Source organism: Mangifera indica, chromosome 11 (genome assembly GCF_011075055.1).
Source record: "Mangifera indica cultivar Alphonso chromosome 11, CATAS_Mindica_2.1, whole genome shotgun sequence".
NCBI lineage: Eukaryota > Viridiplantae > Streptophyta > Magnoliopsida > Sapindales > Anacardiaceae > Mangifera > Mangifera indica.
The window spans coordinates 4,828,493-4,854,312 of NC_058147.1; the positions used below are offsets into that span (position 1 = coordinate 4,828,493).

The 25,820-nt window shown below is 32.2% G+C and overlaps 4 protein-coding genes across 15 annotated transcripts; 2 read left to right on the forward strand and 2 right to left on the reverse strand.

Annotated features, from left to right (window-relative positions):
* Positions 1–1,184: 1,184 nt before the first annotated feature.
* On the forward strand, positions 1,185–3,977 carry LOC123229494 (5'-adenylylsulfate reductase-like 4). Of its 2 annotated transcripts, none has more exons than XM_044655342.1 (5): positions 1,185–1,314; positions 1,476–1,692; positions 2,262–2,449; positions 2,538–2,662; positions 3,156–3,977. In XM_044655342.1, exons 2-5 carry the CDS (start codon positions 1,501–1,503, stop codon positions 3,608–3,610), a joined length of 960 nt encoding a protein of 319 aa, XP_044511277.1. In that variant the 5' UTR covers positions 1,185–1,314; positions 1,476–1,500; the 3' UTR covers positions 3,611–3,977. The 2 variants fall into 2 exon arrangements, with proteins under 2 accessions (XP_044511277.1, XP_044511276.1); XM_044655341.1 differs by having other exon boundaries at positions 1,206–1,341.
* On the reverse strand, positions 3,944–7,148 carry LOC123229496 (melanoma-associated antigen 8-like). 4 transcript variants are annotated; one of them, XM_044655346.1, is made up of 7 exons: positions 6,971–7,148; positions 6,619–6,865; positions 5,682–5,834; positions 5,273–5,378; positions 5,048–5,162; positions 4,376–4,443; positions 3,944–4,286 (listed from the first exon to the last, which is right to left on the reverse strand). In XM_044655346.1, the coding sequence occupies exons 1-6, from the start codon at positions 7,016–7,018 to the stop codon at positions 4,402–4,404; spliced, it is 711 nt and encodes a 236-aa protein (XP_044511281.1). In that variant the 5' UTR covers positions 7,019–7,148; the 3' UTR covers positions 3,944–4,286; positions 4,376–4,401. The 4 variants fall into 4 exon arrangements, 3 of the variants coding, with proteins under 3 accessions (XP_044511281.1, XP_044511280.1, XP_044511282.1); XM_044655345.1 differs by lacking the exon at positions 4,376–4,443; XR_006504888.1 differs by lacking the exon at positions 5,048–5,162 and having other exon boundaries at positions 4,245–4,286.
* A 2,954-nt stretch (positions 7,149–10,102) lies between these two features.
* Positions 10,103–13,269, forward strand: LOC123229495 (14-3-3 protein 7-like). Of its 2 annotated transcripts, none has more exons than XM_044655344.1 (6): positions 10,103–10,442; positions 11,138–11,455; positions 11,835–11,922; positions 12,024–12,133; positions 12,347–12,495; positions 12,991–13,269. In XM_044655344.1, exons 2-6 carry the CDS (start codon positions 11,151–11,153, stop codon positions 13,068–13,070), a joined length of 732 nt encoding a protein of 243 aa, XP_044511279.1. In that variant the 5' UTR covers positions 10,103–10,442; positions 11,138–11,150; the 3' UTR covers positions 13,071–13,269. The 2 variants fall into 2 exon arrangements, with proteins under 2 accessions (XP_044511279.1, XP_044511278.1); XM_044655343.1 differs by having other exon boundaries at positions 10,108–10,442; positions 11,149–11,455.
* Positions 13,270–14,650: 1,381 nt separating this feature from the next.
* LOC123228851 (probable protein phosphatase 2C 10) lies at positions 14,651–23,001 on the reverse strand. 7 transcript variants are annotated; one of them, XM_044654328.1, is made up of 6 exons: positions 22,715–23,000; positions 22,542–22,614; positions 22,024–22,322; positions 21,466–21,702; positions 21,079–21,355; positions 14,651–15,842 (listed from the first exon to the last, which is right to left on the reverse strand). In XM_044654328.1, the coding sequence occupies exons 3-6, from the start codon at positions 22,024–22,026 to the stop codon at positions 15,634–15,636; spliced, it is 726 nt and encodes a 241-aa protein (XP_044510263.1). In that variant the 5' UTR covers positions 22,027–22,322; positions 22,542–22,614; positions 22,715–23,000; the 3' UTR covers positions 14,651–15,633. The 7 variants fall into 7 exon arrangements, with proteins under 7 accessions (XP_044510263.1, XP_044510264.1, XP_044510262.1 ...); XM_044654329.1 differs by lacking the exon at positions 22,024–22,322 and having other exon boundaries at positions 14,651–15,566; positions 15,690–15,842; positions 22,507–22,614; XM_044654327.1 differs by having other exon boundaries at positions 22,507–22,614.
* Positions 23,002–25,820: the final 2,819 nt, after the last annotated feature.

Sequence of the window (25,820 nt, forward strand, 5' to 3'; positions counted from 1 at the left end):
GTTTTTGGCAAGCCAAGCAGATTTTCTATGCATCTTCTTGCTGTAGTCAATGATAAAAAGAGGCCATTAAAATCTCATCAACTCTTCTTATATGTTTTTTTTAAATTATAATATTACCTATGTATATCTTATTCTAGCTTAAAGAGTTTTTCGTATTTTCAATAATTTTATTAAAAATTCATCAGGTAGGAAAATGGTTTTTCAAATCTGAAAGGGTGAAAATCAATATTTCATGGTTTACAAATTGTGCAAATTATAGCTCAAATAGTATCTCCTTTTTTCAAAAGGGCAAAAGACTCTTTTTCACCTAATGTTTGGTATGTTCGCAAACTTTTATGTGTTAATATTTAAAAATTTAAATATCTAATTTTTTGACAAATTTAATTGTCATTATTAAAGATAATAATAACAACAATATTTTAAAATTATTCTTAAATTTTGAAATTTATTTTTACTTTTTAACCTTATATTTTTTAGATTTAAAAATTGAATTTTTCTTTTCCAAATTTAAGGTTATAAACTATTATCTTTCTCTCATATATAGTTGTATTTTTAGCTTTTTGAAAAATTTTAGTTTCACCATTATTTAACTTTAGTTTTCAAATTTTTATCTCCGACGATTTTTCTCTTATTAGCATAACATTTATCTTTGGTGATGTCTCTTACAATCGACGTTTTTCTTTCTCTCTTCAGTTATTGTTATTTAAGATGAAAATAAGTGGAAAAGAAAAAGAGACAGATTAGGAGAGAGAGAAAGTTGACGGTTGGAGATAACAAATGATCATTAGAGAGAGGACGAGAAAAAATTTTAATTTTCAAACTTCGATTGAAAAAAATTTTAAATTTTTAAATTAAGGAAAAAATGATAAAATTTTAATTTTTTTAACTAAATAATAATTTTATTTTTTATAATAACAATAAAATTTAATAGACAAGCGAATATTTAGATTTTTTAAAATTAATAAATAAAAGTTTAAAAATAAATTAAACTTTGGGGGGAAATAAGTTCTGCGCCCTTTTATTAAAATATATGAAATTAGACTAAATTATTTTAAATAAAATTAATTTATAATTTTTTATCAATAAAACTATATATATAATTTTTATGTATAAATAATAATTTATTATTAATTTTCAAAATTTTAATTATATAATAATATATTAATATTTGTGCATACAGTGGTGTTATCAAGAACCATAGGAAGAACCCGACCCGAAAACGACATGGTTGACAAGCCATCCGTGCGCACTGCACTCGTTTTCGTTATCTTCACCTTCCCCTCCCCTCCTTTCTCTCAGAGTCTCTCATGTCATGTACGAAGGCCGGTTCTTCCTTAAACAGTTGGACTTGCTTTCGAGCACTTAATTCAATCATAATTTCTTTTTCCTAAAATGCGCTACTCTCCCACTTTTGTCCTCTTATTATTCTTGAATTTTTTATTTTTTGCATTTTGAAGTAAAACATATTTGTGCAGTTTTCTGATTTTGTGCTGGGTCTCGATGGGGATGAGAGTCTGGGAGACGGGGATCTTGATTTTGTTGCTCTTGGTGAGGTTAGCTGCGGCCGTCGAGACAGTCAGACATCCGTTATGTCCAATCGAATCCATTACGGATTCCATCTTAGGGTTTCGAAATTTCAACTGTCCGGTTTATACCAGTTTTCAATCTCACGATGTCGTCGCTGTTATCGAGGTACGTACATAACTTCATCATAATTGAATTGAATCCAAATAGGAGTGTCCAAAATTGTGATATTTGAAATGTCAATTCGAAAATTAATCTGTGTTTTATCATAATCTGAATCTCTCTGGATATCAAACAGGGGAATTGATTATGTATTGCTAGAGCTTCTGAAATTTAAACTTTTAAAGATGTAGTCTTTGTTGGTCTAATTATCTATATTACCTTTGTTGCTTTTTACAGAAACATTTGCCATTTTCTTCTAAGCAGCTAAACTTCGTTTTCACATGTCAAAAGAAGTCATATATTTTGATAGGACTCCCAGCAAACTTATTACTGTTTCCAGAAATTTTGATAGGGCCTAGTTAATGATTTACATATTGGCAAAGAACTTTAATGAAGTTTGGGAAAATCTTCCTTTAACTGATAATTAGGAATAATGCAGTTTTTAACTTGTCGGCCTGAGGATTGATAGGATATAATTTTTCTTCTATTTGTAGTTTTGAAGTGTTGATTTGATTGTTGGCTTAAGCCCATTATTATTTTAATGAAATGTTCATATTGTTTATGTTTTACTGAAGGGTGACGAGGTTTCATTGCAAAGGGCTCTGAATATGGTTCACAAGAATAGTCATGAATTTGTAGCTGTTCTTTTCTATGCATCTTGGTGTCCTTTTTCTCGTAATTTTAGGCCTAGTTTCTCTATCCTTTCTTCTTTATATCCTTCCATTTCCCATTTTGCAATCGAAGAATCTGCCATCAGACCAAGGTAGGTAAAGGAATATTGTTTTGTGTAGATTTACCCTTTTTGTATGTTTCCGTTGGCAGTTGGGTAACATTTTGGTTGATTTTTGCAGTATACTTTCTAAGTATGGGGTTCATGGGTTTCCCACCCTTTTTCTGTTAAATTCGTCAATGCGTGTTCGTTATCATGGCTCCCGGACTCTCATTTCACTTGTCGCGTTCTACAGTGATGTCACCGGTACATCCTCTTGTCATTAGTGCTACTTTTTTTGGGATATTATAATCTGTAAAGTACTTTCTCATGTTACTGATTAGTTATCAAAGGGATTTCCTCTTTTGCAAATGAATGTCTCCCTTTTTTTAATTCAAAAGTGAACTACCTGTCAACTATGTATATACAAATGGTATGTTGTCTTTTGTTTTTAAAAATACTCTGTCTCAACTTTCAATTTTATTTCTATTTATAGTCCCATAATTTTAGTATTCTCTTGAGTGTGTACCCACTTTCACAAAGACAATGTGCACACATGTATAGCAGGAGAGTAAGACTTTAAAGAGTTGGTTAAATTGAATATTTTTTGTCTGTTTTGTGGACTGTAAATGTTGATATCTTCTTGTATCAGTTTCTTCTATCTTAAAGAATATTTGTTGCTTTCTCCATATTATATTATATGATCATATTGAAGAGAGTTTCTCTAATAGCATCTAATAAATTTCATTTATATTTGTAGGCATTGATTCTGCATCATTGGATAAAATATCCCTGGACAAAGTTGGGCACCTATCAAATCACGAGAGGCACGATAATGTGGACAATGAAAGCTGCCCATTCTCATGGGCAAGATCACCAGAGAATTTGCTTCGGCAGGAGACATATTTGGCCCTGGCTACCTCATTTGTTCTGTTGAGATTGCTTTACTTATTCTTTCCAAGTCTGCTTGTAATAGCTCAACTTACTTGGATAAGGCTCATCCGAAATGTTAAATTGGGGAGCTTGTTTGATCATCCTCAGACCTATCTGAATCGAGCAATACAGATATTTAATTCTCTAAAAGATCCTTGCAAGAAAAGTAACTTACAGGAAGGAGCATTGAATGCCAGGGCTTGGGCTTCCAAGTCCCTTGCCACTGTTTCAATTGGTGATGCAAGCACCAGCCATGTTGCATGTGGGAGCGAATGCCACTGACCTTTAACTAGCTATGCGATACAGATAATTGGGTATTCAAATGAAAGGTTTGGCTGCCCTCTTATTTGGTGTCAGGATCATCTTGATGCTTGGATTAGGTAAAATGTTGTATGACATAAGTGAAATATGATTCTGTCTCTTGACTTCGTCATAGGCCATTTACCAATTTGTTATATATGATTTAGAATTCAATTTATTTGGAATTTTTTGGTCAATTGTTATTTGGCATTCCAAAAGCATGATTAAGACTGTAGTTTGTGAATTTACCCTATCATGTGTACGAGTTAATTGTTTTTCTGTCCAAGTTGAGTTACTAGAAATTTTTTACCGAGATTGGAAAAATAAAAGTTTGGTTTTTCTCTGATAATTTCCCATGTCTGGTCAGCCTAATTTTTTCTTGAACAATAGCTTATCTGGTCTACTCTATTCACCTTCAAGGCATCACATTAGTACAGAATATCAGGTTGTCCTTTAAAACATCCATTTCTTAACTATCTAAATACAATTAATAAAATACAAAGTCCACTGCAGCGATCTACATATATTCAAGCTTCGAAATAGGACTGGTAATTCAGCTGCCGCCTCCCCTCATTGGCTTAGAAAGGTTATCAACCACGAACTCCTATACCCTATATACCAGCCTTCTCAAGAGTCCAAAAACTTCAAAATCCCAAGTCTGCAAAATGATAGTGAACGTCTTAATCTGAACTTCTCCAGAAATCAAACCAAATATCATTTAACAACCATTGAACTTTCAAAACATACCTCCATTAAGGAAAATTAGCAGGACATTAGTCAGCATAATGGACAACATTGTGGTCTACATTTACAAACTGTAAACCAGAAATTTCCTTCATATCAGTAAGTTGCAGCAAAAATTTAATCTCGTAATCGTATATCAAAACAAACTTTTAAGGTCATCCTAAAGTTGCTTTTTCTCTGTAACTTACCAAGGAGCTTCTAGGGCAATCATAAAGATGAACTCTTATCCAACCTAATATTGTATCATGAAGAGTGTGTAACTCATATCTCAGTGCAACTTTGTGAAAGCAATCCAACATTAATGTTAGAGTGAAATGTTTATGGCTGTTATGCTGGTTCTATGAAATAACTGAGAATGTTCCCCGCCAATTTCTTTTACCATAAGAAAACTATTGATTGCAAGCTGAATAATGTTTTTAGTGTTTTGATGTACATATGCAAGTGCAGTCCCTAAACCTAGGCATTTGAGATTATGCACATGCGGTAGCAATAGGTTCCTCTAGCAGCCACATATTTCATGAGTACATCTATCAGAGTTTTATATTAATGAAAAAAATGTCACCAAATAGAAGTAACATACTGAAACAAACTGAGAATTGACTCTGTAGATGTGAGAATATAAGGCCATAAGCATGACACAAAAAGGCTACAGAAATTCTTATCTCTAGCCTATACCTGTGATATGTATTCTTTTATTTTCTCTCTAACAGGTCCATCTAGAGCTCTCTCAGCAAGCTCATAAAATACGGTATTACCTTCAGGGCCATTCACTTTGTCCTTCTGCAAATATCTACAAAATTAAAGGAGTATGTATGACTGCTTAGACTCTGTACAGAGAAATCAGTTGTTGCAGATAAAGGCACGGCAAATACATAGTTCATCCCATCAGGCAATACTAACCTTTGCTGGACTAGTGTCTCCAATGCCTGCTTGATATTTCCAAACACCGGATGGTTTACATCATTTTCGAACAATCCCATGCGCTTTAAATGATGCCAAAGATTTTCTGCATAATAAGAATAATATGATTTATCTTACAGAAGAATGAAAGCATTGTGCAACGCAGGCTCACAAATCCTGGTAAAAGTAAAAAATCTCTTCTTCTTGTGATAATAAACATGGGATATGTTGCTCTTTGATCAATAAGTTTTCCAAAATGATATGTAGAGCAGTCCAGCAAAACAAATGGATTAACAACTACATGAAACCACATGAATCCAACATTTCTATCATTCATCTTGACCCTTGGCTTTAACTATACTTCTACCAATGAAATCATGGTTACTAAGCAACAATACCAAAAAAGTACCTTCTGGGATTTTGCCGCCAGCTAGATGGACAATACTAACTATAACAAAGGTAAAACCAGTTAAATGCGCTGTATTTACATCTTCAACATATTTCTTGTACACCTCTGGCGGTAGCTGACTTACAAGAATATACGATTTAGGGTCGGCAACACCTGGAAAGTGCATCATCACAGCTACGGTTATAACCAAAATTAAAATAATAAACAAACAGAGAATAGATGCCAGAAAAATGCAGATAGCTTCATATAATATAAACTATAACATCCGGATAACTGGTTTCTAACTTTTCCAAATTGTAATATATGAAAATAACTCTCATCTGAGAGAAAGTATCAAAGATTGAACTTTCCAATTACCTTTTACGCTAATTTTAAACAGAAAAATAAAGATTGACGAACAAAGGACCAATTCTGAGAGTATCATGCATGAATTTCAAGTGGAAATAGCGGCCAAAAGTATCTTAATTGAATGCCATATACCCACCGGACACAAGGTGGCGATGAGGCCAGCTCATGCATTTTTTAAGTAAAACCATGGGCTACTACTGTGACAGAGTGGAGGATAATCAGCCTTGTATCACCACCATTTGCAGCAACCAACAGGTGGAACCAATGATCCACTAGCTCACTACCCAATCAATGAGATTCACCAGCACTCTTTGTCTCTTTGAAGGATGAAAGTAGATTACTGATCAGTAATAGGTCTTTCATTACTCACAAATGAAAACTTATGTGGAAAGATATGTCCCAAAAAAAAAAAAAACACAACCATATGGTAATTGTACTGTATTCAAAGTAGAATAAGCAAACTGAAATTTAACAGAAAAAGAAAAATGAAGCTAACAAATTTCTTGAAAAGCCAACATAAACTAAATCTACTCCAAGCAGCAGGCTGTGATAGTATAATAATAAGGTTAAAAAGGCAATAAATTCTCACTGTTTTGAGAAGAACGGCCGAGATTTGCCAAGGCAGGACGTGACCTTTGAAGCTCTCTCAATTCATAGCCAAAAACGCTTGAGAGCTTCTCTTTGGCCGCATTAATCACAAAAGCAGGAAGATTACGCTGAGAATAGTTTTTTGTAACCAAGTGAACAAGCTCCTCTCTCTTAATCGGACATCCCAAGTTCTGATGAGTTTTGAAAATGACATAGCGCACCACTTCCGCAACGAGCTTCTCTATTTCCTACACCAGTGATTTATAATTCGTATCATAACAATGCACCCCAGGAAATTTATCTTAATTTTTGTTCAATAGTGAAATTTTAAAAAAAAAAAGTCTGATAATCACCTCTTTCGATATATCAAATTGAGAGAAATCTTCGCCGCCGTTGGCCATCCGCAGCCCAAATTAGTTTAACAATAGTAAGTATTATTTTTAAAAAAAGGCAAATGATGGCCTTGCAATAGGACTGAGGAAGAGTTAATTGCTGGTGTGGTTAGTTTGGTAGGAGAAGAAAAGAGGCTTTACAAACCCTAACAGAAGAAAAAGGGAGGAAGATGTGATCTTGTGGCGGGAAATTACCATTTAAAAAATAACTAGAATTTTAAGAAAATTGATTCAGCGTGGAACGTACACAATTTTTAATATACAAAATAATTAAAATATATATATATTTTTAGTATATAATTTAAATATACAGAGCATATATTATCATATAATTAGATAATTCTAAATTAAAGATAAAATAATATTCAATCGCATAATGACACATTATCTATGTATCCAATTATATACTAAAAGTATATATATATATATATATATATATATATATATATATATATATATATATAAAATATTAGAAAAATTATAATAAATATCCAAAATTAGAGGGTGTTAAGAAAATTGTCTAAAACTCCAAGGTTTAAGTAAAAATGCTCTCAATTTTGGAAATGACCAAACTGCTTTTATATATAAACCTTACATTTCCCATAGTTTTACTGTTCAAAATCAGAGAAAATTTTGAATCTCCCACAAGTCAACGGGTTTTCGCATTTTTCATCGACTTTTTGTGTTTTTCGACAATTGAAAATGACAAATAAGGATAGTACATCATCTAAACTTCTTGTTTGAACCAATTTATTGTTAGAATTATTGAGATTTGAAGGAGATTTTGAGGTTTGAATATTTAGAGTTTTGATTTTGAATAATGCACAAAATATTTTGATTTTTGGTTGTTTTGTTTTAATTTTTTGAGGGGTTTTATATTATTGGATGTGTAGATTTGATTGGTGTTAAAATTAGAGGCTAAAATGCCAATTTTTGGTCAAAAAATGGGTTAGATTTATCGGCGTTGTGATAACTTCCACGGGTGCCTATTGGGGGGGGGGGGGGGGGGGGGGGGGGAATTTAATGTTTTCAAATTTTTAGGGTGAGGGGAAATAGGGGAGATCCACAGGGGTCCGTGGGGAATTTTACACTGAATCATGGGGCAGTCCATGAAACTGTGGGTTGGGTGGAAATTAACATTTTTAAAATTATAGAGTCTATATGAGACAGACTTTGAACAACCATAACTTTTGATCCAGGAGGAGTTACGAGGCCTGTAATATATCAACGTGAAACTCGTTTCAAGCTCTATAACAACAACCAACTTTGCTGGTTGAACCAAATTTGGAGGCCAAAATAAAACTGTTTTAATATGTATTATACAGTTTTTTTGTTTTATTAAATTTAAGATTTTCGGTTTTTATGATTTTGAGTTTGTTTGTGACCGGGCTAGACTTTTTTAATATGTAATTTTCAAATTTGATATTTGTAATTATGATGTGTTTTTTTAGACATGTTTTATGATATAATTATGAAATTTTTGATCGATTTTTCGGTTTTCTCGTTTATAAGCTATTTGAACGTGTAATTTTCAAAATTCAGATATGTTTTCAAATTTTTAGGGTGAGGGGAAATAGGGGAGATCCACAGGGGTCCGTGGGGAATTTTACACTGAACCATGGGGCAGTCCATGAAACTGTGGGTTGGGTGGAAATTAACATTTTTAAAATTATAGAGTCTATATGAGACAGACTTTGAACGACCATAACTTTTGATCCAGGAGGAGTTACGAGGCCTGTAATATATCAACGTGAAGCTCGTTTCAAGCTCTATAACAACAACCAACTTTGCTGGTTGCACCAAATTTGGAGGCCAAAATAAAACTGTTTTAATATGTATTATACAGTTTTTTTGTTTTATTAAATTTAAGATTTTCGGTTTTTATGATTTTGAGTTTGTTTGTGACCGGGCTAGACTTTTTTGATATGTAATTTTCAAATTTGATATTTGTAATTATGATGTGCTTTTTTAGACATGTTTTATGATATAATTATGAAATTTTTGATCGATTTTTCGGTTTTCTCGTTTATAAGCTATTTGAACGTGTAATTTTCAAAATTCAGATATGTTTTTTTAGATTTTCGAGTAATTTTTTGATTATTGACATTCTTGAGTATTTCAATATATCTATTTATTCATAACATGTTATTTTTAATATAATTTTCACGAATTAATTTTTTTCGATTCGAATTCAAAAATACAAATTTCTTCTTTTCGAACGAACCCGTAGTAATTGATATTAAGTAAAAATGAAAGTAAAAATGAGTATTTAAGTGATATAAGAAATGTATGTAATGAGAGTGAGAGTGGGGGAGTTTATATAAATGTGATGAAGAGTAATTTTGGTATTTAAAAAAAAATTAGAGTGTTTTTGTTAGAAATAGTGAAATTGGGTATTTTTGCTTAATGGAGGGGTAATTTGGCCATTTATTATAATTTCCCATAATATTATCATGAATATTTAATTTAAAACAATTTTAATATATTGTGACACATCATCAGTATACTTATTTATATACTCAGAATATATATATAGTTTTATCCTTTGTAGAATAATTTAAAATAGAATATTGATATTTTTACCTAAAAAATCTACTTTATATATAAAATTACTATAAATATAAACGTTTAAACATTTTTATCATAAATTGGAAAAAATTTTGAAAACACTTCTCGTTTGACCAACTATTGCGAATTTTAACCTTGCTATTATTCAATTACACAAAATTTCTGTATTTTTATCATATTCTATGAGTATTTTCTTTTATCCATGCAAAGATATAAAAAATGAATTCAAATATTGAATTATTAATTGTTGATTGGATGAATTTTTTAGTTAAATCTAGGATTTAATAAGTGATTATAAAATGTTTTTAATTAAAAATTTAAATTTGGAATTGTATATTTATTAAAAAAATTAACAAAAAGATATATTCACAATAAAAATAATTTTTATATTATATTATTTTTGTAATATAAATCTTTAGCGTCTGTAAAATATGAATGATTTGTATAAACAAACCAAGTTAAGAGTAAAATTTTCAATATCCTATTTTAAGTTGAGATTTTTATTTTGTACAGAAAAACCTGACGAATTGAAAGCTTCGAATGCAAGCGGATGTTTTTATTAAAACGACGGCCAGTGGTCTAGCCTTTCCAGTCAGCATCAGCATCACCAGCACCCATGTGCGTCTCTGATCAATTTCCATCCAATGGCCACATATTTATCAAATCCAAATACTCCTTTCTCAGACCCCAAAACTCCTTTCTAACCATCCATCCTCAATCTCCACCAATATCTAAAAACGGCAGTTAATAAGCAAAAGCAACGCAAACAACAGAAAAGCTTAGAGAGAAGAGAGAGAGATGGAGAAGGAGAGAGAGAACCTTGTTTACTTGGCTAGACTTGCTGAGCAAGCCGAAAGATATGATGGTGTGGTTTTAAATTTTAATTAATGTTTTTAACATGATTAATTATTTATGATTTTTTTTTTCACTTTTTAAGTTTCTGATCTGTGAATATATAGTGGTAATTACTCAGTAATTTGTCCATTAATTGTTTGATAGAAGCAATTGATCTGTTTCGCTGTGCCAGTATTTTGTATTTTCAGTTTATTTGCCGTATTTTTTGAATTCTAAGCTCATTTGTTATTCACGGTTTAGAGTGACTAAAATGCGAGCTCTGTTTTCAAATTGGTAGCTGATTTAAAAAATCTATCATGAGTGTTAAGGCTTATCTTATGTAAGATCGGACTAGTTCACTTGCCTAACACTGAATTTAAAATTGGTGATGCCATTTAAAACTGTATTTGCTTTTATGCTGTTTTTGGTGTGTAACGTGATTGAGATCTTTGATTCAGTGTACCAAATAGCTATTTTAAGTTTGATTTTAGTTGATCTATGTTAGCAATCGTGCAATTGCCTAAGTGAATTTTTTAATAAAGAACACTTTCACATACTGAGGTGCAACTAACATATAAATTAGATCACGTAATAGAAACTTATTAGAAGAGCAAAAATGTGAAATGTAAAGTTTTTTTCTGTGACTTCTTTGCAATTTGATTAATAATATCTGTACCTATGATTTTGGTGTATTTGAGTTTTTTGTGGGTTTATCTCATTCAACATTCATACTTTAGAGATGATTGAAGTCATGAAGAAAGTTGCCAAGTTAGATGTTGAACTGACTGTGGAAGAGAGGAATCTGGTGTCTGTGGGATATAAGAATGTGATTGGGGCTAGGAGGGCCTCATGGCGGATTTTGTCTTCCATCGAACAGAAGGAGGAGGCCAAGGGGAATGAACAAAATACGAAGAGGATTAAGGATTACAGGCAGAGGGTTGAAGATGAGCTTGCAAAGATATGCAACGACATCCTGTCAGTCATTGACAAGCACCTCATACCGTCATCTACCACTGGTGAATCTACTGTTTTTTACTATAAGATGTGAGTATTGTTATATAGCCTTCATTTCCATGTAGTTTGAGTGCTACTTTAAAAAGAAATACTTGATTCTGATGTGGAAAAGAAAAATAATCATTTGTAGACTCTTAACTTTCGAGAATAAACTTCCAATTAACTTAGCTTTTGGTGAAATTGGATAACCATTCTTTGAAAGTTATTTTTATCAATATAGCTTCTGTATAAGGGGGATTTTGATTTGCTACCATGCTTGGGTTCTCATGCTGTTGTGTCTAATTGAGTTTCCTTGTCCTACTCTTAGTTAAATACTTGTATTGGGGTATAGTGCTCAAGATTTTCTGTGTCCTTTTTCCAATGTAATATGGTGCCTTTTAGATCCATATTCTTTACCTTTTTGTAATAGGAAGGGAGATCATTATCGTTACTTAGCTGAGTTCAAATCTGGGGAGGATCGTAAAGAAGTTGCAAATCAGTCACTTAAGGCTTATGAGGTATGTTAAATCCTTCTCTCCCCTCTCTTCATATTTTGATTTAATTATTTTGTTATAGAATATAAATGTTGAGTGTTGCTTTTGTTCTTTGTTTTACATAGGCTGCCACATCTACTGCCAGCTCAGAATTGCCTCCTACTCATCCAATCAGACTTGGCCTGGCTCTGAACTTTTCTGTTTTCTACTATGAGATTTTGAATTCACCTGAGAGGTTAACATGCACCTCTCTCTCCCTCCCTTTTTTAGACACACCTATACTGAGGAGTTTGTTCATGAGGATGATGATGCTAAGTTTTTTCATTTTGATCGTGCTATTAAATATTGGGCCCCTTGTTTACATATTCTTAGACAAACCTAAGCATCGTATATGCCATTCTCGCTGTAGCTGCTGCTAATTTATGTTAACTATGTTCATGTTTAACAGGGCTTGCCACCTGGCTAAACAAGCATTTGATGAGGCTATTGCAGAACTTGATAGCCTCAATGAAGAATCCAATAAGGATAGCACACTTATCGTGCAGCTTCTGAGGGACAATCTCACTCTATGGACCTCAGATCTGCCTGACGATGGAGGTAAATAATTTGATTTCTTGCTTTCTCCTTTCCTCTCTCACTAGTGTGCAGAGCCTTGTCTCGACTTCAAAATTGCCTTTTTCTGGTTTTTGAGTGCATTTTTTAATTTTCAGTTCACTACTTTAATTCATAGAGATTTTTTTTACTTTTATGGAAGAATCAAATATAAAGGAAACAAAAGACATGGGCATATAGAAATATAAATTTGTGCTGGAATTTAATTTTTCTACAAACTAATTTTTGTTCTAGAAATTATATTTATCTGGTCACTTGCAGTGCAGATGGTCTTGCCAACTGTTGACAGTATATCAAACTCTTTGCTTTTCTTATTTGTAATTGTAGATTGCATATATATATATATATATATATATATATATATATCTATGTGTACACACCTCTGAGTACACATAGCATTACTCTCTTTATATATATATATGGCGGATGTATATAAAAAATAATGATGCATTCCTTTTGTTTTGTTATTGATTTTGTTAGGTGAGCAAGCTAGAGGTTACGACGAAGTTCAAGCTGAGGTGACGAAGTTCAAATGGAGTTTAAATCTCGGTGATTTTTAGGTTAAAAAATATTTAACCCATTGATTTCAAGTTTGGGCCTCTTCCGAGGGCATCTTAGTTTTAAAATGTTACCTATGAATGATTAGATTCAAATTTTCCAGATATTTTATTTTTCTTATAAATCTATGAACAGCTAAACAATTATTAAGTAGCATTGAACTTCTTCTGGAAGTCAGTAAAATGCAGGATGCCTGAAAAATATGTTGGATGAACTCAATAAAACACTATATCTAGAAGCCTCACAGGAATAAACAGGAGGTCATTCCTGATAATAAAACTCAAAAAATAAATCAAAGGTTTCAACAGGCAGTGCCAAAAGAGTTGAAATGCAGGCAGTGAAAAATACGTTTAATAGATTGCAGATGTTTCAGTTATGCACTGCCACTAAACTTTACGAACAATATTTTACATACTTATTTTTAATATATAATCAGACAAGTCAATGATATAAATGTTTATATATTTATGTATATAAAATGAATAAATATATAGTTTTATTCAAACTTTATACAGTTCAAATGCAGCCATTTGGGTGATAATGCTGAGCTAGAAGTAATCCATTATGCTGGGCATGCTTTCTATCCGCCCATAACCTTCAACAAATGAATTTAAGCCATTTATTGTTGCACTTTTGTGCAATTTACGTGGGAATGATTTGAATATTCCCTAGGATTGCCAACTGCCCAAAATAATACAGGTGCCCAAAAGACAAAGACTGTTTACCAGTCGTGATATCTTAAAAACAATTTTTTCATAAACAACAATCTGATAATACCCATTAAAAATTTTGGGCTATAAAAGCATGCCTGCAAGTCAATCTTTGAGCAATGCGCTTATGTTTTAACAAGTTTTGCACATAAAAATTGCAAGTACTGGAACAGAAACTGCATATAGTTAAGTATAATAATGGAAAAAAATAAAAATGTTCCAAAGAGAGGGGAGCAGAGAAGCAAAAGTGCCAATAGTCTGGTTAAAATGATCCCCTAAACCCTCTGGATTTAATATATGCCTCCAGAACAAAGCCATCAAGAAATAGATCAACAGATCTCAGCCCTTGCAGCCGAAAGGAGAGGCAATCATAATACATTAAAAACTTCTAAAAAATACAGAAGCAGCTATCTAATTCAGATCGTGAGATAAACAGACATTGAAAGCTCCCGAGGAAGAACCAGGACTCCTCGGGAGTTACAGGACTGGTGGCCTATAAATATATATAGAGAGAAAACTGCTACTGACCTAAACCCTAAAACTGGTGGCAAGTTGGGCTGGACTAAAAATAGTTAAAGAAATACAATTTATTTTATAAAATAGAGTAATTGATTTAAATGATTCAATATTAGGGGAGGTTTACAGGAAATTGATATATTATTTGGAGGTTATTAGGATATAATTAAAACCCAAATTTAAATACCAAAATACTCTTACCCTCTATTATATAAATCATAAAAGTGATATTACGTGCATAAATAATTTGCATAAATAATGAATGTTATCATATAATTAGATAATTTTAAGTTAGAGATAAAACAATACTCACTCATATGATAACAAATTATTATTTATACGTAAAACTATACATATTATTTATACACATAATTTTATTGAAACTGTAATGCTTTATACAAACCAACATCCCAGTCAAATCCTACAAACTTTAAAAGGTCTCACCCTCAACAATGGGGTTGTTGAATATTAAGACGGTAGTGTTTAAATACTAAATTCAAATTTGATAGCTCAACAAAGTCAAGAGTTTTGCTCAAATAATGAAAATACACTAGAGCTATGAATGAGTGGTTCCACAATTGACAAGTGAAAGTGAAAGGCATCACATGGTTGGGCTAATTAGTTCGATTTGGACTTTTTTCACCTGATGAAAAATGAGAATGCCTCCCAACATCATGTGAACATCACGTAGGAACTGATCAACCTTCAAACAGAAAACAAAAGAAAGCAGCCCATCCCTTAATGGGATTTGAGCTGAAATGAACTACACTATCAAAAGTTTTGCTCCAATGACAATCAAAACCACTTTCTTCCATCCACTTAAAGACTCTGGTGTTTTTTGTGCAAACCGAAAGATAATATACATCAGATTCCTAATTCACCATAACGAATAAATCAAACAATATCAAACTCCAAACCTAATCAATAAAATGAATATACAGATGGGAACCTTTATTTTTTTTTAAACTCATTCCTCTAGCAAATTCCATCTCTGCAGATATCTACGGATTAAACCATACTGGTTGTGGGTTTTTTTTCAGGGTTTGTCTACTCACAATTTGGCATCCTCTGTCAAGAAACTTTTATTTCGGGTATATACTGCATTTAGCAGGAATATGGTTTCAAAGATTTAATCACCTAAATCTAATGACGACACAAGATATGTCATCTTTACTGTCTCTTTTCAATGCTTCAGCTGTTAATTGTTTGGCTGCCTTCCGGGGGTCTCTGATCTTTCTTGCAATATCAACAGCCCCTTGATTACTCATCACCGGGATTATCACATAAAATAAGGAAAAATAACTTAGAATTATTATTCACAATGCAAGCATCAACTACACTACAGTTTCATTGACACAAGGAAGGAAAAGTAAGTTGACATAAACAAGTTTACCTTCCAAAGACCATCACTTGCAAGGATTAGAATGTCAGTACAGACGTCTATAGTGATGTCTTGTATGTCGGGATCTGATCGCAAATGTGATTTGAGGCTCTTGTCTCCAAAGGCACGAGAAACTGCCAGCTGCCCATTAACTCTTGGGACATCTCCTGATAATGAGATAATAATAACATTAGATTTAATACTTAATATTAGCTCAATTGTGTACCTTATTTGATCGATTCAAAAACACCAACAAAGAATTCAGTTTCTCAAATTCAACATGGGGGGAGAAGCTAATCTAGCTACAGGGTTCCCTTAAATTCAGTTGTGATTATCAAGCAGAAAATTGCTTAGGCTTAACATATGCACTACCAAACAAGAGAAAACAGAACTCAAATATCATAAAAAGGTTTGGTATCTTCCAAAGTTTGATGTAAAGTTTAGGTTATGTATGGATATCCTACAGAACTTGAGGAACACAATGTCAAAAATCAAACTCGTCTAGAATTTGTCCATGATAAAATTTGAAGTATTTACCATCATATAATCACAATTGCTCCAGTCAAAGGAAACATCAAATTCCTATTTCCTAATAAAAAATGGAAATTCAGACAGGCAAGAACCTCAATAAATCCTAAAATAGAGCCTGAAAAATATTACTTGAGTACAAAGGCCACCTACCAGAAATCACTTGAGTACAATCTATCCAAGAAATCTGTCTAAAAACCAACTCTACAAATTAGATCATGGTAATATATATTATTGAAGACTACCACAATTGCAATGGCCACATCCAACATAGCAAATCTTTTGTTTTATCCATGTAAAAGGCATAATCAATCATAAAAATAGGACTTCCAGAACAAAGTCCAGAAGACAGCACTGACATGATGGGGTAGTGAGAGAAAGGTGCATATTACAACATTCGGATAACATTCTTGGTAGAAGAAAAATAATGCACCCATGATGTAGACAGAAACTGTAACACCCCAAAACTATAATAAAACATATGATTTCAAAAGACTTCATAAATCCCTTAAATAAAGTCAAATCTTGAATACAAAGTTTTTCAACCACAAAAAGCATGAAAAACAAAAATCTTTCAAACAAAACATACAATCAAATAGTTACTAAACTAATTTATTATTTTTTTTTCTCTTAGCCAATCTTCCCAGCTAACTTCTTTTATTCTTTATTCCCCAAAGCTAAACAGAAACTCACACTTTATGACATCTTTAATCTGCAAAAATGTTAATGATGAGGGGTAAGCCGTCAACTCAGTAAGCAGAAGCTAAACGTTATATATGCATACTTAAACATTTAATTTAAACATTAATAAAGAAAATCAAATAAAAGAAGGTCAAACAGAAAACCAAGTGCTTACACATATAAAACCACAAATAAATAAATAAATAAATTATTTCAGAACCTTTCAAACTATCAAACTTAAGTCAAAATTTATTTTAAACTCTTGTCACGTAGTGTCACCTGTACTCCCGGTGACCCGGCCAGAATTTCAGAATCAAATGTCACCTGTAATCCCGGTGACTTGGCCAGAATTTCAGAAATGTGCACAACAGAACAAATAATCCAGCTGGACCAAACTTATAGTTTCAGAGTTCAGAGACTACGGACAATGAGTCAAAACCGTATATATATAAACAAAATTTCAAATCATAAATGTACCGTAAATAATTTTATTGAATCAATGTCTAAGTAATTAAAATTTAAGTGGAACAAAAAGTATACGAAAATATTTTATAACTTACAAAAGTCATTTCATACAAACAGGATGAAATATCATTTATATAACTTACAACCCATGTATATGAACAAAACAATCATATATATATATATTATATAGCGTACGAAAACCAAAATTTTCAGATTTGATTATCATTTCCAAACATATAACATTTATATGCATATAAAAAGAATAGTTTCTACTTACCTCGACTACCAGCAAAAGTCTACACAAACCCTTATACGATCCAAGCTATCACGTACAACCTATTCGGATCCTAGCCAAAACCAATGAATTCAAATTGTAATAATACTCTTAGTAATATCCTTAAATCCCGCTGAAAATCCTCAATTCCAAAACTAATTTTACAAATTCTAAGAGTGTCTAAGGTGAATAATCTTAGACTTAACTAACACATATTTATACTGTATAACCTTTGTTCTATGAATCTTATAAATTTTTACACAAATTAAAATGTTACAAAACTTTAAAGGGACAAAGAAGACATATAGATGGTTTACCCAAAAATTATTCAGCTAAAAAAAAATAAATATAAACTTCTAAAAAAATTACTTCCGTCCACAGCTCCTAATCACAACAACAGTTTTCAAGTTTGACAGTTCATGCTTCCAGCAATTTTATAAAATTCTGTATAACTCGAAAATTCACGAAATTTTGCAAATATAAACTTAACATATTGACGTTTTTATCAAAAAAAATATAAACCTAAAAATATTTTAAAAATCATGCAAAACGAAATTTTTAACACAAACCATTAACACTGTTAAAAATATTCCAGATTAAACATATACTTTTATAAAATTTTAGTAGATAACATAAAATTTACAAAATTTTGAAAACTTCCAGAATTAAACTATATATGCTAATTTACTTATAAAAAATTATTCGAGTCAAAATCAATTCAAAAAGAAACTGAAAATTATATTTCTTTATTGGTCACAAATTCTGTCAAATAAATTTCAGGTTTAACACTCAATACTTTAATAATTTTAATAAATTGTATTAAATAGATAAAATTATGAAAATTTTCAGAACATAACTAGACATATTGATTTATGTTAAAAAAATATTTAAATTGAAAACGATGAAAAAATATATATATAAATAAATAAATCTTTTACCAAATTAAGATATCAACAAATTGCTAAAAATTTGTATTATTATTATTTTTTCTTTCTTTTCATAAAACGAAATTAATATATAAAATAAAAATAGAATTAAAGGTACATAATTTCCTTTTGTTTTTAGTAAATTTACAAACTAATATAAAACTATCATGAAACAAACAATTTACAATACAAAATTGAGTCGAATCCTAAAAAAAACCCTAATCTTCAAATCATAAAACACCTATATATCAAAATAATAAAATATTGAGACATACCTTAATGAAATAAAACAACACTATTTCCTTGCTTTAGTCTCCTACTCACAATTCTTCTCTTCCTACAATCATTACTCCAAACCTTGCTCTTTGTTTTGAAAAATAAGAAAATTCTCTCTCTCCCTTTATTAATAATGATTTTATTTTTCTTTAAAGAAAAAATAAGTTTTGAAATAAATCCACATTTATCACCAATAAAATATCTCATCTCTTAATGGAAAGATTTAACTATTATCTAGATTTTACCTAATAAAATATTTTTAAAAATTAAACTCACCTTATCCCCTAAAATTTAAATTTTATCCTATTTAAAAAATAATAATAATAATAATAATAATAATGATAATAATAATAATACGAATGATAATAATAATTAAAAGGTGAATATTACATAAACCTACAAAAGCTAACAGATATTGGTACCTGTCAGGCCTGAAAAATTAAAGACAACTGAAAAGCTTAGAGTGAAGTGGAATTGTGATACATATATATTAATTGAAAAAAAAATCACTACAGGAAGATCCTACAATCAATACTTGCCAGAATGCAAAGGAGGAAATGGATGCCATTCACATCTACCATAAGCTATTCAAATGCCAATATGAAAGGCTCATTTATTTAATGGGGTAATCTTGAATATTTCATCAGCAACTTCTACCACACCTAGTGACCCTAAATCTTCACCAAACTATTCCTCAATATTCTGCACTTGATCTTTATATAGAATTATGTTATGATCCAAAATGTAAGGTATGAAACTTGAATTCTACGTCAAAAAGTATGTGCTTCTAGTGTGGGGTTTATATGTCTTTGAGCTCTCCAATATCAAATAGTTAGACTTTGGAGTGTAATTTGTTCAAGGTTCATTTCATTTGGTATCAGAGCCACCATTATGTTTCTCAGTTGCAATAGTGTACTGTAGATGGTGATGGTCTGACATCCACTCAAGATGTAGAGCATGATGGTATCTTATGATTCCAAATGCAATCGAAGTGTTAGCTCAAAACTAACTTTCGTATCAAATTATACAAGACTTCATAAATCTAAAAAAGAAAAAGAGCTAGAAGCTTGGATTTCCATCCAATTTCTCAAAATGTCATTTACTCTCTTCAATACTCTAGATATTGAAGCTCGAACTTCAACAAATGAATCAAATCCACATGTGAACGTTTCTCATACTTGTAAGTGACAAGAAAAAAACAAGTTCTTTGTATAAAAAAATTTATTGTTAAAGTAGCTATAAGTCAGAGAAGGAACACACAAATATATTTGTGATAAGCAAATATTATGCTCATTAAAACCACAGATTAGTACTAGAAATTTCAACCTCATACAAGAGGTTAGATGTCTTCCATGAGCCCTTCTGCTGATGGCAGATGCAGTGACAGCTGTCCATCACCAAAACTTTAAAGTACGGTAATGTGTTCAAAACTTTCTGACAATGAGGATCATATGTGAAATTTTCCTTATATTTATTTAAATTTCTACACTATACAGAGTTGTCCTTACGACTTGGAATTTAATCAAGCCAGATTCTTTCTTAGCAATTCTACTAAAATTCAAAAGCAGTGACTCCCCTTCAACCTCTTAAGATTTATCACTCCAGAAGACTTTCAAGGATTTTTGTTCTCAAACTCCAAAATTTACACCAACATAAGAGGGAAGAGTCAGAAATTGAGGGGAAAACAGCAGCAAAATAATGCTGAATGTAGAAGTTGCAAGACAATAAAGCTACATCTCAAGACACAGAAATTATTACTTCAGAACCCAAAATATTAATCAAAAAGCCCAAAAATTTCACACCAGACATGCTGTGAAACACAGCAAATATATTGTCCTTTCTTCCTTGGAAGTTAATGTTGAAGTATTTATAAAGTGAATGGACTGCCACAAATCTCCTATCAACTAATCCAATCAGAATGCCACATCAAATCTTGGTAAGCAGATAACTCATTGAAGGTAAGAGAGACTTTTAGGAAGACGGAAATGGGAATATAAAAAATTTGGAATTATTCTACGTCCAGATAGACTAGACCAATATAAAATGTTTCATAAACTGGAAACTGAGTCAATAATATTTGCAGATGATTAACAATAAATGGCCAATCAATTCTATTTGTTTTAGAACATCAGTTCTGTACATATTAGACCATGAGTATAGTTTATTTTAATGAACTTCTTAATAATTTCTTCTACAAAGATGAAAAGATTATCAAAACAATGAACTGTGTAAGAGAAGGCTGCATTTCAAAACCTGGCATGTTTGAAACAAAGCCACCCTTATTCTCAATGATGCCTCGTTCAGTGTTGGGCTCATGGTCTGTAGTCATCTGTACTGCCTGGCCTCCACTTGATAGAACAGCTCGAGAATCTCCAACATTGGCTACCCATAACCTTTGACCATTTATCAAAATTGCAGTTACAGCAGTGGATCCACCCCGCCCCAAGACAGAACTCTGTAAAAGAATTGCTTGGTCTGTCTTCTCATAGGCTTTAGAGATAGATCTACGGGGGTCAGCCCAAAACTCTTCCTAGAATGTTCATAAGTGAAGATTTAGAATAAAACATTCCAAAATTAAGGTACAACTAAATCTAGACTAAAATGCATAGTTATTCTTTATAACTGAAAGCAAGATCCTACCTCCTTTAGGATATTAGAAAACAGATTCCTCTGTAGGTAGGCAGGCACACTTTCACCCAGATGGCCATCATAAATTGCAAACAGCCCCAATTCATGTCCTTGACTCTGCATGAACTTTGCAACATGATAATCCTCCATAGGGTGATTAGCTTTTCCTTTTACTAAGTTGAAACCAAACTTGATTAAATCTTCATGGTTTCTTCCCTTACCAGCAGACGACGAGCGTCCTCCCACAAGCTACACAGAAAACATACAAATAAGAAGATCTTAAAAGACTGTAGAAGCATATATACAAACAGAAGATAGCAAAAAGCACTGCCAATTTCATTATTACTTGCACAAGACAGCAGCAAAAGCATTATACACACAACGGAGTTAGAGAAGCGTCAAATACAAGAATGTAAGCATGAAGAATTGGATTTTACTCACTCTCTATGTTTCTTAAAGGCCGGACTTTGCTGCCACTATTCTGGGAAGACTGGAGAAAGTTTGGGCAGAAAAAAATAAAAGAAAAATATAAGATTGTGGACACCACTCCTATAGATTGTTTACACTCACCATTAACTAATGGATTTTGCTGGCTGGAAACATTCTGTAGGTTCACCTAAATTAACCGAGGGATTCTCTTAAATTAATATAATGATTATAACACAGCTACTTCGACCTCTGAACATCAAAAAGCTGAAAGTCATTCAATCATCATAATAATAAACAAAGGTTCACCCAACTCCTTTCCCATCCAACGCCTTACACAACATATGAATGATCAAATTCCCTGGACAAGCAAAAGAGGTGATAATTTCCTCTCAATTAAATCCAGCAATGGAATTTGTAGCCAACCAGAGGTTTCCGAATCCCTGATAAATTCAGCCCACCAAAAAAAACATCACAAAATTAGCCCACCAATCAATTAAACACCGTTTTTCATCAAACTATTAGTTAAGCAAGCTTTGATAAAACAGAACATACTAATAAATTAGAAAAAGTACGAGAGAATAATAATAATAATAATAGAAAGTGGTACGAGGAAACATGTTTGACCTTGGAGTAGGAAGAATTAAAACAGCATAACCTACCCATAGAATAAAATTTTTAGAGCACGTTCAACTACTATTTCCACATCCAAACCCAGCTCCCAAAATTCACAATCTGCCACATCAAAATCAAAACCAGATCATTAAATAAAACCTTTAAAGTAAAGCCCCCGAGACCGCATTAGCAAGTCGAAAACTTAATATAGGAAAATTACCTCTTGTTGGTCAAATAAAAGTTCAAAATGAACTTTAGCTTATTCTTCTTCTACCCGTTGTTTGGTGGGGTTTTGGCGTTTGTTCTTCTTGTCTTTATTGTTTTGATTAGTTTGTGCAAGCAAACGAATAAAGAAATGATGATAAAGATAGAAGTCAGGAAAGGAGAGAGAAAGAGAACAGATGAAACCTTTTGTAAGTAGAGAAAATATATAAAGAAAACGATTGCGTGTTGAGAGAGAAGGAATCGAGAGATTTGAGTTAACTATGATGATATGCAGAACCGTGTAGTCTTTGCTGTTGCAGTAAAAAAAAAATCTGTACCTTAAAAAAAAGCTGCCACAATAGTACTCTCATTCTTCTTTCCTATTGACTTTGCTGTGTTTGTACTTCCTATATTTAGCCCCTTTCTTTTTCTTTACTTCCTCCTATTCACATTACCTTTATCACTTTCTTTTCTGCAATTTCTAACTAAAGAAACCAGATTTAAATTCAAATAATCTTCAATTTAAACAGTGCAGAACAATGCATTTGATTTTCCACTGTAGTTTGTCATTTTACCAACTGGGTTGAAACAGGTTTAAATTGTTGTCCGTTGTCCGCCTACCTTGGCTTGAAAATTTTTGTGTTGGAAAATTAAAAATTGCATAAAAAAGGGATATTTTTGAACAGGACCATAGCGTGCTTATGAAAAGGGAAAACTTTCTTTGCCAACTGCAAAAATATGACAGAGTAACTTCATCAGGGAATGACCCTGCAAGCAAGCCCTTGTACATGTTTCCATAATTTGTTTCACCATTACCTTACATTTATTTAGAATTTGATGAGTCACGTCTAATTTGACTACGACCTAACAAACTTCGTTGCCTGCCATGGTTAAGACCACAATCAGAATCCTTTCAGTATGTCCCCGTATGACAAACCAACTCTAATAAAATGACAATTTTCCAACCATTTTTGTTTAAAAGTTTATTATGTTTATCCAGTTTGAGTATCTAAATAGTTTATTATGTTTATCCAATTTAAATATTTAAATAGATACATGTTTGATGGTTAATACTGAGAATGGCAGGACGATCCTTGCCGTTTTTGTTTTGTAGAGTATGCTTAGTAAGACTAGTCATTATTTACCCACGTGTATAACAAGACAGATAATTTATCATGTTCATCACCATCCAATGAAATGCTTAACCAAGAGACCTTTCTGATTGGATTACGGATTTTTTCATGAGTGTCTTTAGCCCTGTTTGGCTTATTATATTTGAAATGAAAAGTAATGATCTTTTTATGTGTAAATGTACTCTGTTTGCACAGCCAACAGTCACAGGCTAGTCTTTCAATACTGCTGCTCCGCTTGAGCTGCTCTCTTGTTTTGCAAAAAAATGACAACCGTTTGCTTTTATCTCTTTACTCTTTAAAGTCAAAAAACACTCCCCTTCCCACATGGGTTATGACTACTGATAAAACATAAAGGCAATTCTTGGAAGAGACAGTCCCTTTAATTTAAGTTTGTTCTGTTTCTGCCTGTACTAATATTCACTTTGAAACCCGTTAGAAGAGAAAGTCGAGGCTGTACTACTCATCCATTAATTTTTTTTCATTTTTCAGGTTTTCTGTCATTCTATAATCGTCAAAGAATAATCTCAATCTCATCATGTTGTGAGAATGAATGGTTATCTAGTATTTTACCAGCAAATGTAACACAGAAATCCTTTTCTTATAGTGTTCATCAAATCATTTGAGCATTTCAGTGTTATGTTAAGCTCTTTAATTTGCAGCAATAAAATAAAGTGTTGACTTACACAGTGCTGGCGAATCGCATCCAGTGCTTTTTCCCTTAATAAAAATTGCAGTAGGTAGGATTGCTTGTCTTAGAATTCCATGATTCCTCGGTCGATGGCACCAAAGAGATGAGATGACTATGTGGTTTTTCATATTTTAGATAAAAAGAAATGAAATAAGCCATTGTCTCATCTCCCCACTAAAAACTAAGGAAACATCCAACATTGTTAACGTGTACATCTGAGCTTGCTCTGAGTCATTTTATCAGTGCCTTTATATATAAATTAAGTGTTAATGGGATCTTACAAGGGAGTTAATAAAATTAATTGTTTTTTGACAAATTTTAAAACACTTTCTGAGAAAGCAGAGGCACACAAAAATTTAAAAAGGTTTAAACAAGTTGATAGAATCCTGATTTCTCGGAAAATTCAGGGAGGGTGAGCACCTTTATGAGTCAAAGGCTTAAAAAGATTATTACTGAATAACTCAAGATTATCCACAAACCTGAAAATGATTAAAAATTAATTTGATACTTAGTGTTGTCTTGCTTTTATGTGTCGGATGGATCTTGCAGAAAATGCCTTGATTTTCAGTATGCATTATTATCCAAAATTCATCCATGTCCACGAATTCTTCATTGTTAAAAGGGTAGAATTTCTTGTACTGAGTATATTCCTTTCAGCGTAAGACTTTGGTTTGATTGGTTCATATCACTTGTTCATGTCCATGCCCATGCCTGCATTTGAGTTCATATGTAGTCTTGTTCTGTGAACTCTTATAGAAATCAGCTCGAGATTTTGGTTGACTGGGCATCAACCATCTGTTATGGGAGTCCTTATCCTCCATTTTCTTCATAGACAAGGTCACCAACTATCTGTTAACCAAGCAATGGGACAGAATGATTGGATTTTAGTTCTTAATCGCCTATTTGCAGATCAAGAATGTGATACAAAAATTTCATAAGCTATTTTATATAAAATGTTTGTCGATTGTTGTAATTTAGCTAACAATTATACTCAGAAAACAACAAATGAAGACTTAGTTAAGCTTGAAACCGCTAGATACCATCAGATGATGCCGAGGATTACTTGCTTTGTTGCGTCCAAAATTGCAAGGTTGACAATTGAACCAGTCCGGCCTTCAATAAATTATTCAAATTTTGACAACTACAGGCGCAATAAAGTCAGATATATGACTTCAATATCAAGGTTATAGAATATCCTGTGACCAATGCGGCGCATAGAAATATTCATGAAGTTACATATAAGAATATTTGCAAGGTAGCCGGTTCAAACAGTCATTGCAGTCTAGCTTGTAACCGCAGCA

Bases quoted from the DNA above. Each gene is read 5' to 3' on its own strand.
- LOC123229494 (XM_044655341.1), top strand. From the start codon at position 1,313: ATGTACGAAGGCCGGTTCTTCCTTAAACA. The intron at 1,693-2,261 runs GTACGTACATAA...GTTTTACTGAAG, and splicing joins ATGTCGTCGCTGTTATCGAG to GGTGACGAGGTTTCATTGCA. The intron at 2,450-2,537 runs GTAGGTAAAGGA...TGATTTTTGCAG, and splicing joins GAATCTGCCATCAGACCAAG to TATACTTTCTAAGTATGGGG.
- LOC123229496 (XM_044655345.1), bottom strand. From the start codon at position 7,018: ATGGCCAACGGCGGCGAAGATTTCTCTCAATTTGATATATCGAAAGAG. The intron at 6,866-6,970 runs GTGATTATCAGA...TCACTGGTGTAG, and splicing joins AATTTGATATATCGAAAGAG to GAAATAGAGAAGCTCGTTGC. The intron at 4,287-5,047 runs GTATAGGCTAGA...ATCATTTTGCAG, and splicing joins TAAAAGAATACATATCACAG to ACTTGGGATTTTGAAGTTTT.
- LOC123229495 (XM_044655343.1), top strand. From the start codon at position 10,376: ATGGAGAAGGAGAGAGAGAACCTTGTTTACTTGGCTAGACTTGCTGAG. The intron at 11,456-11,834 runs GTGAGTATTGTT...TTTTTGTAATAG, and splicing joins ACTGTTTTTTACTATAAGAT to GAAGGGAGATCATTATCGTT. The intron at 12,134-12,346 runs GTTAACATGCAC...CATGTTTAACAG, and splicing joins ATTTTGAATTCACCTGAGAG to GGCTTGCCACCTGGCTAAAC.
- LOC123228851 (XM_044654326.1), bottom strand. From the start codon at position 22,545: ATGGGTAGGTTATGCTGTTTTAATTCTTCCTACTCCAAG. The intron at 21,356-21,465 runs GTAGGATCTTGC...TGAACATTCTAG, and splicing joins TTTCTAATATCCTAAAGGAG to GAAGAGTTTTGGGCTGACCC. The intron at 15,843-21,078 runs GTTTTGAAATGC...TCTCATTATCAG, and splicing joins CTTTGTTTCAAACATGCCAG to GAGATGTCCCAAGAGTTAAT.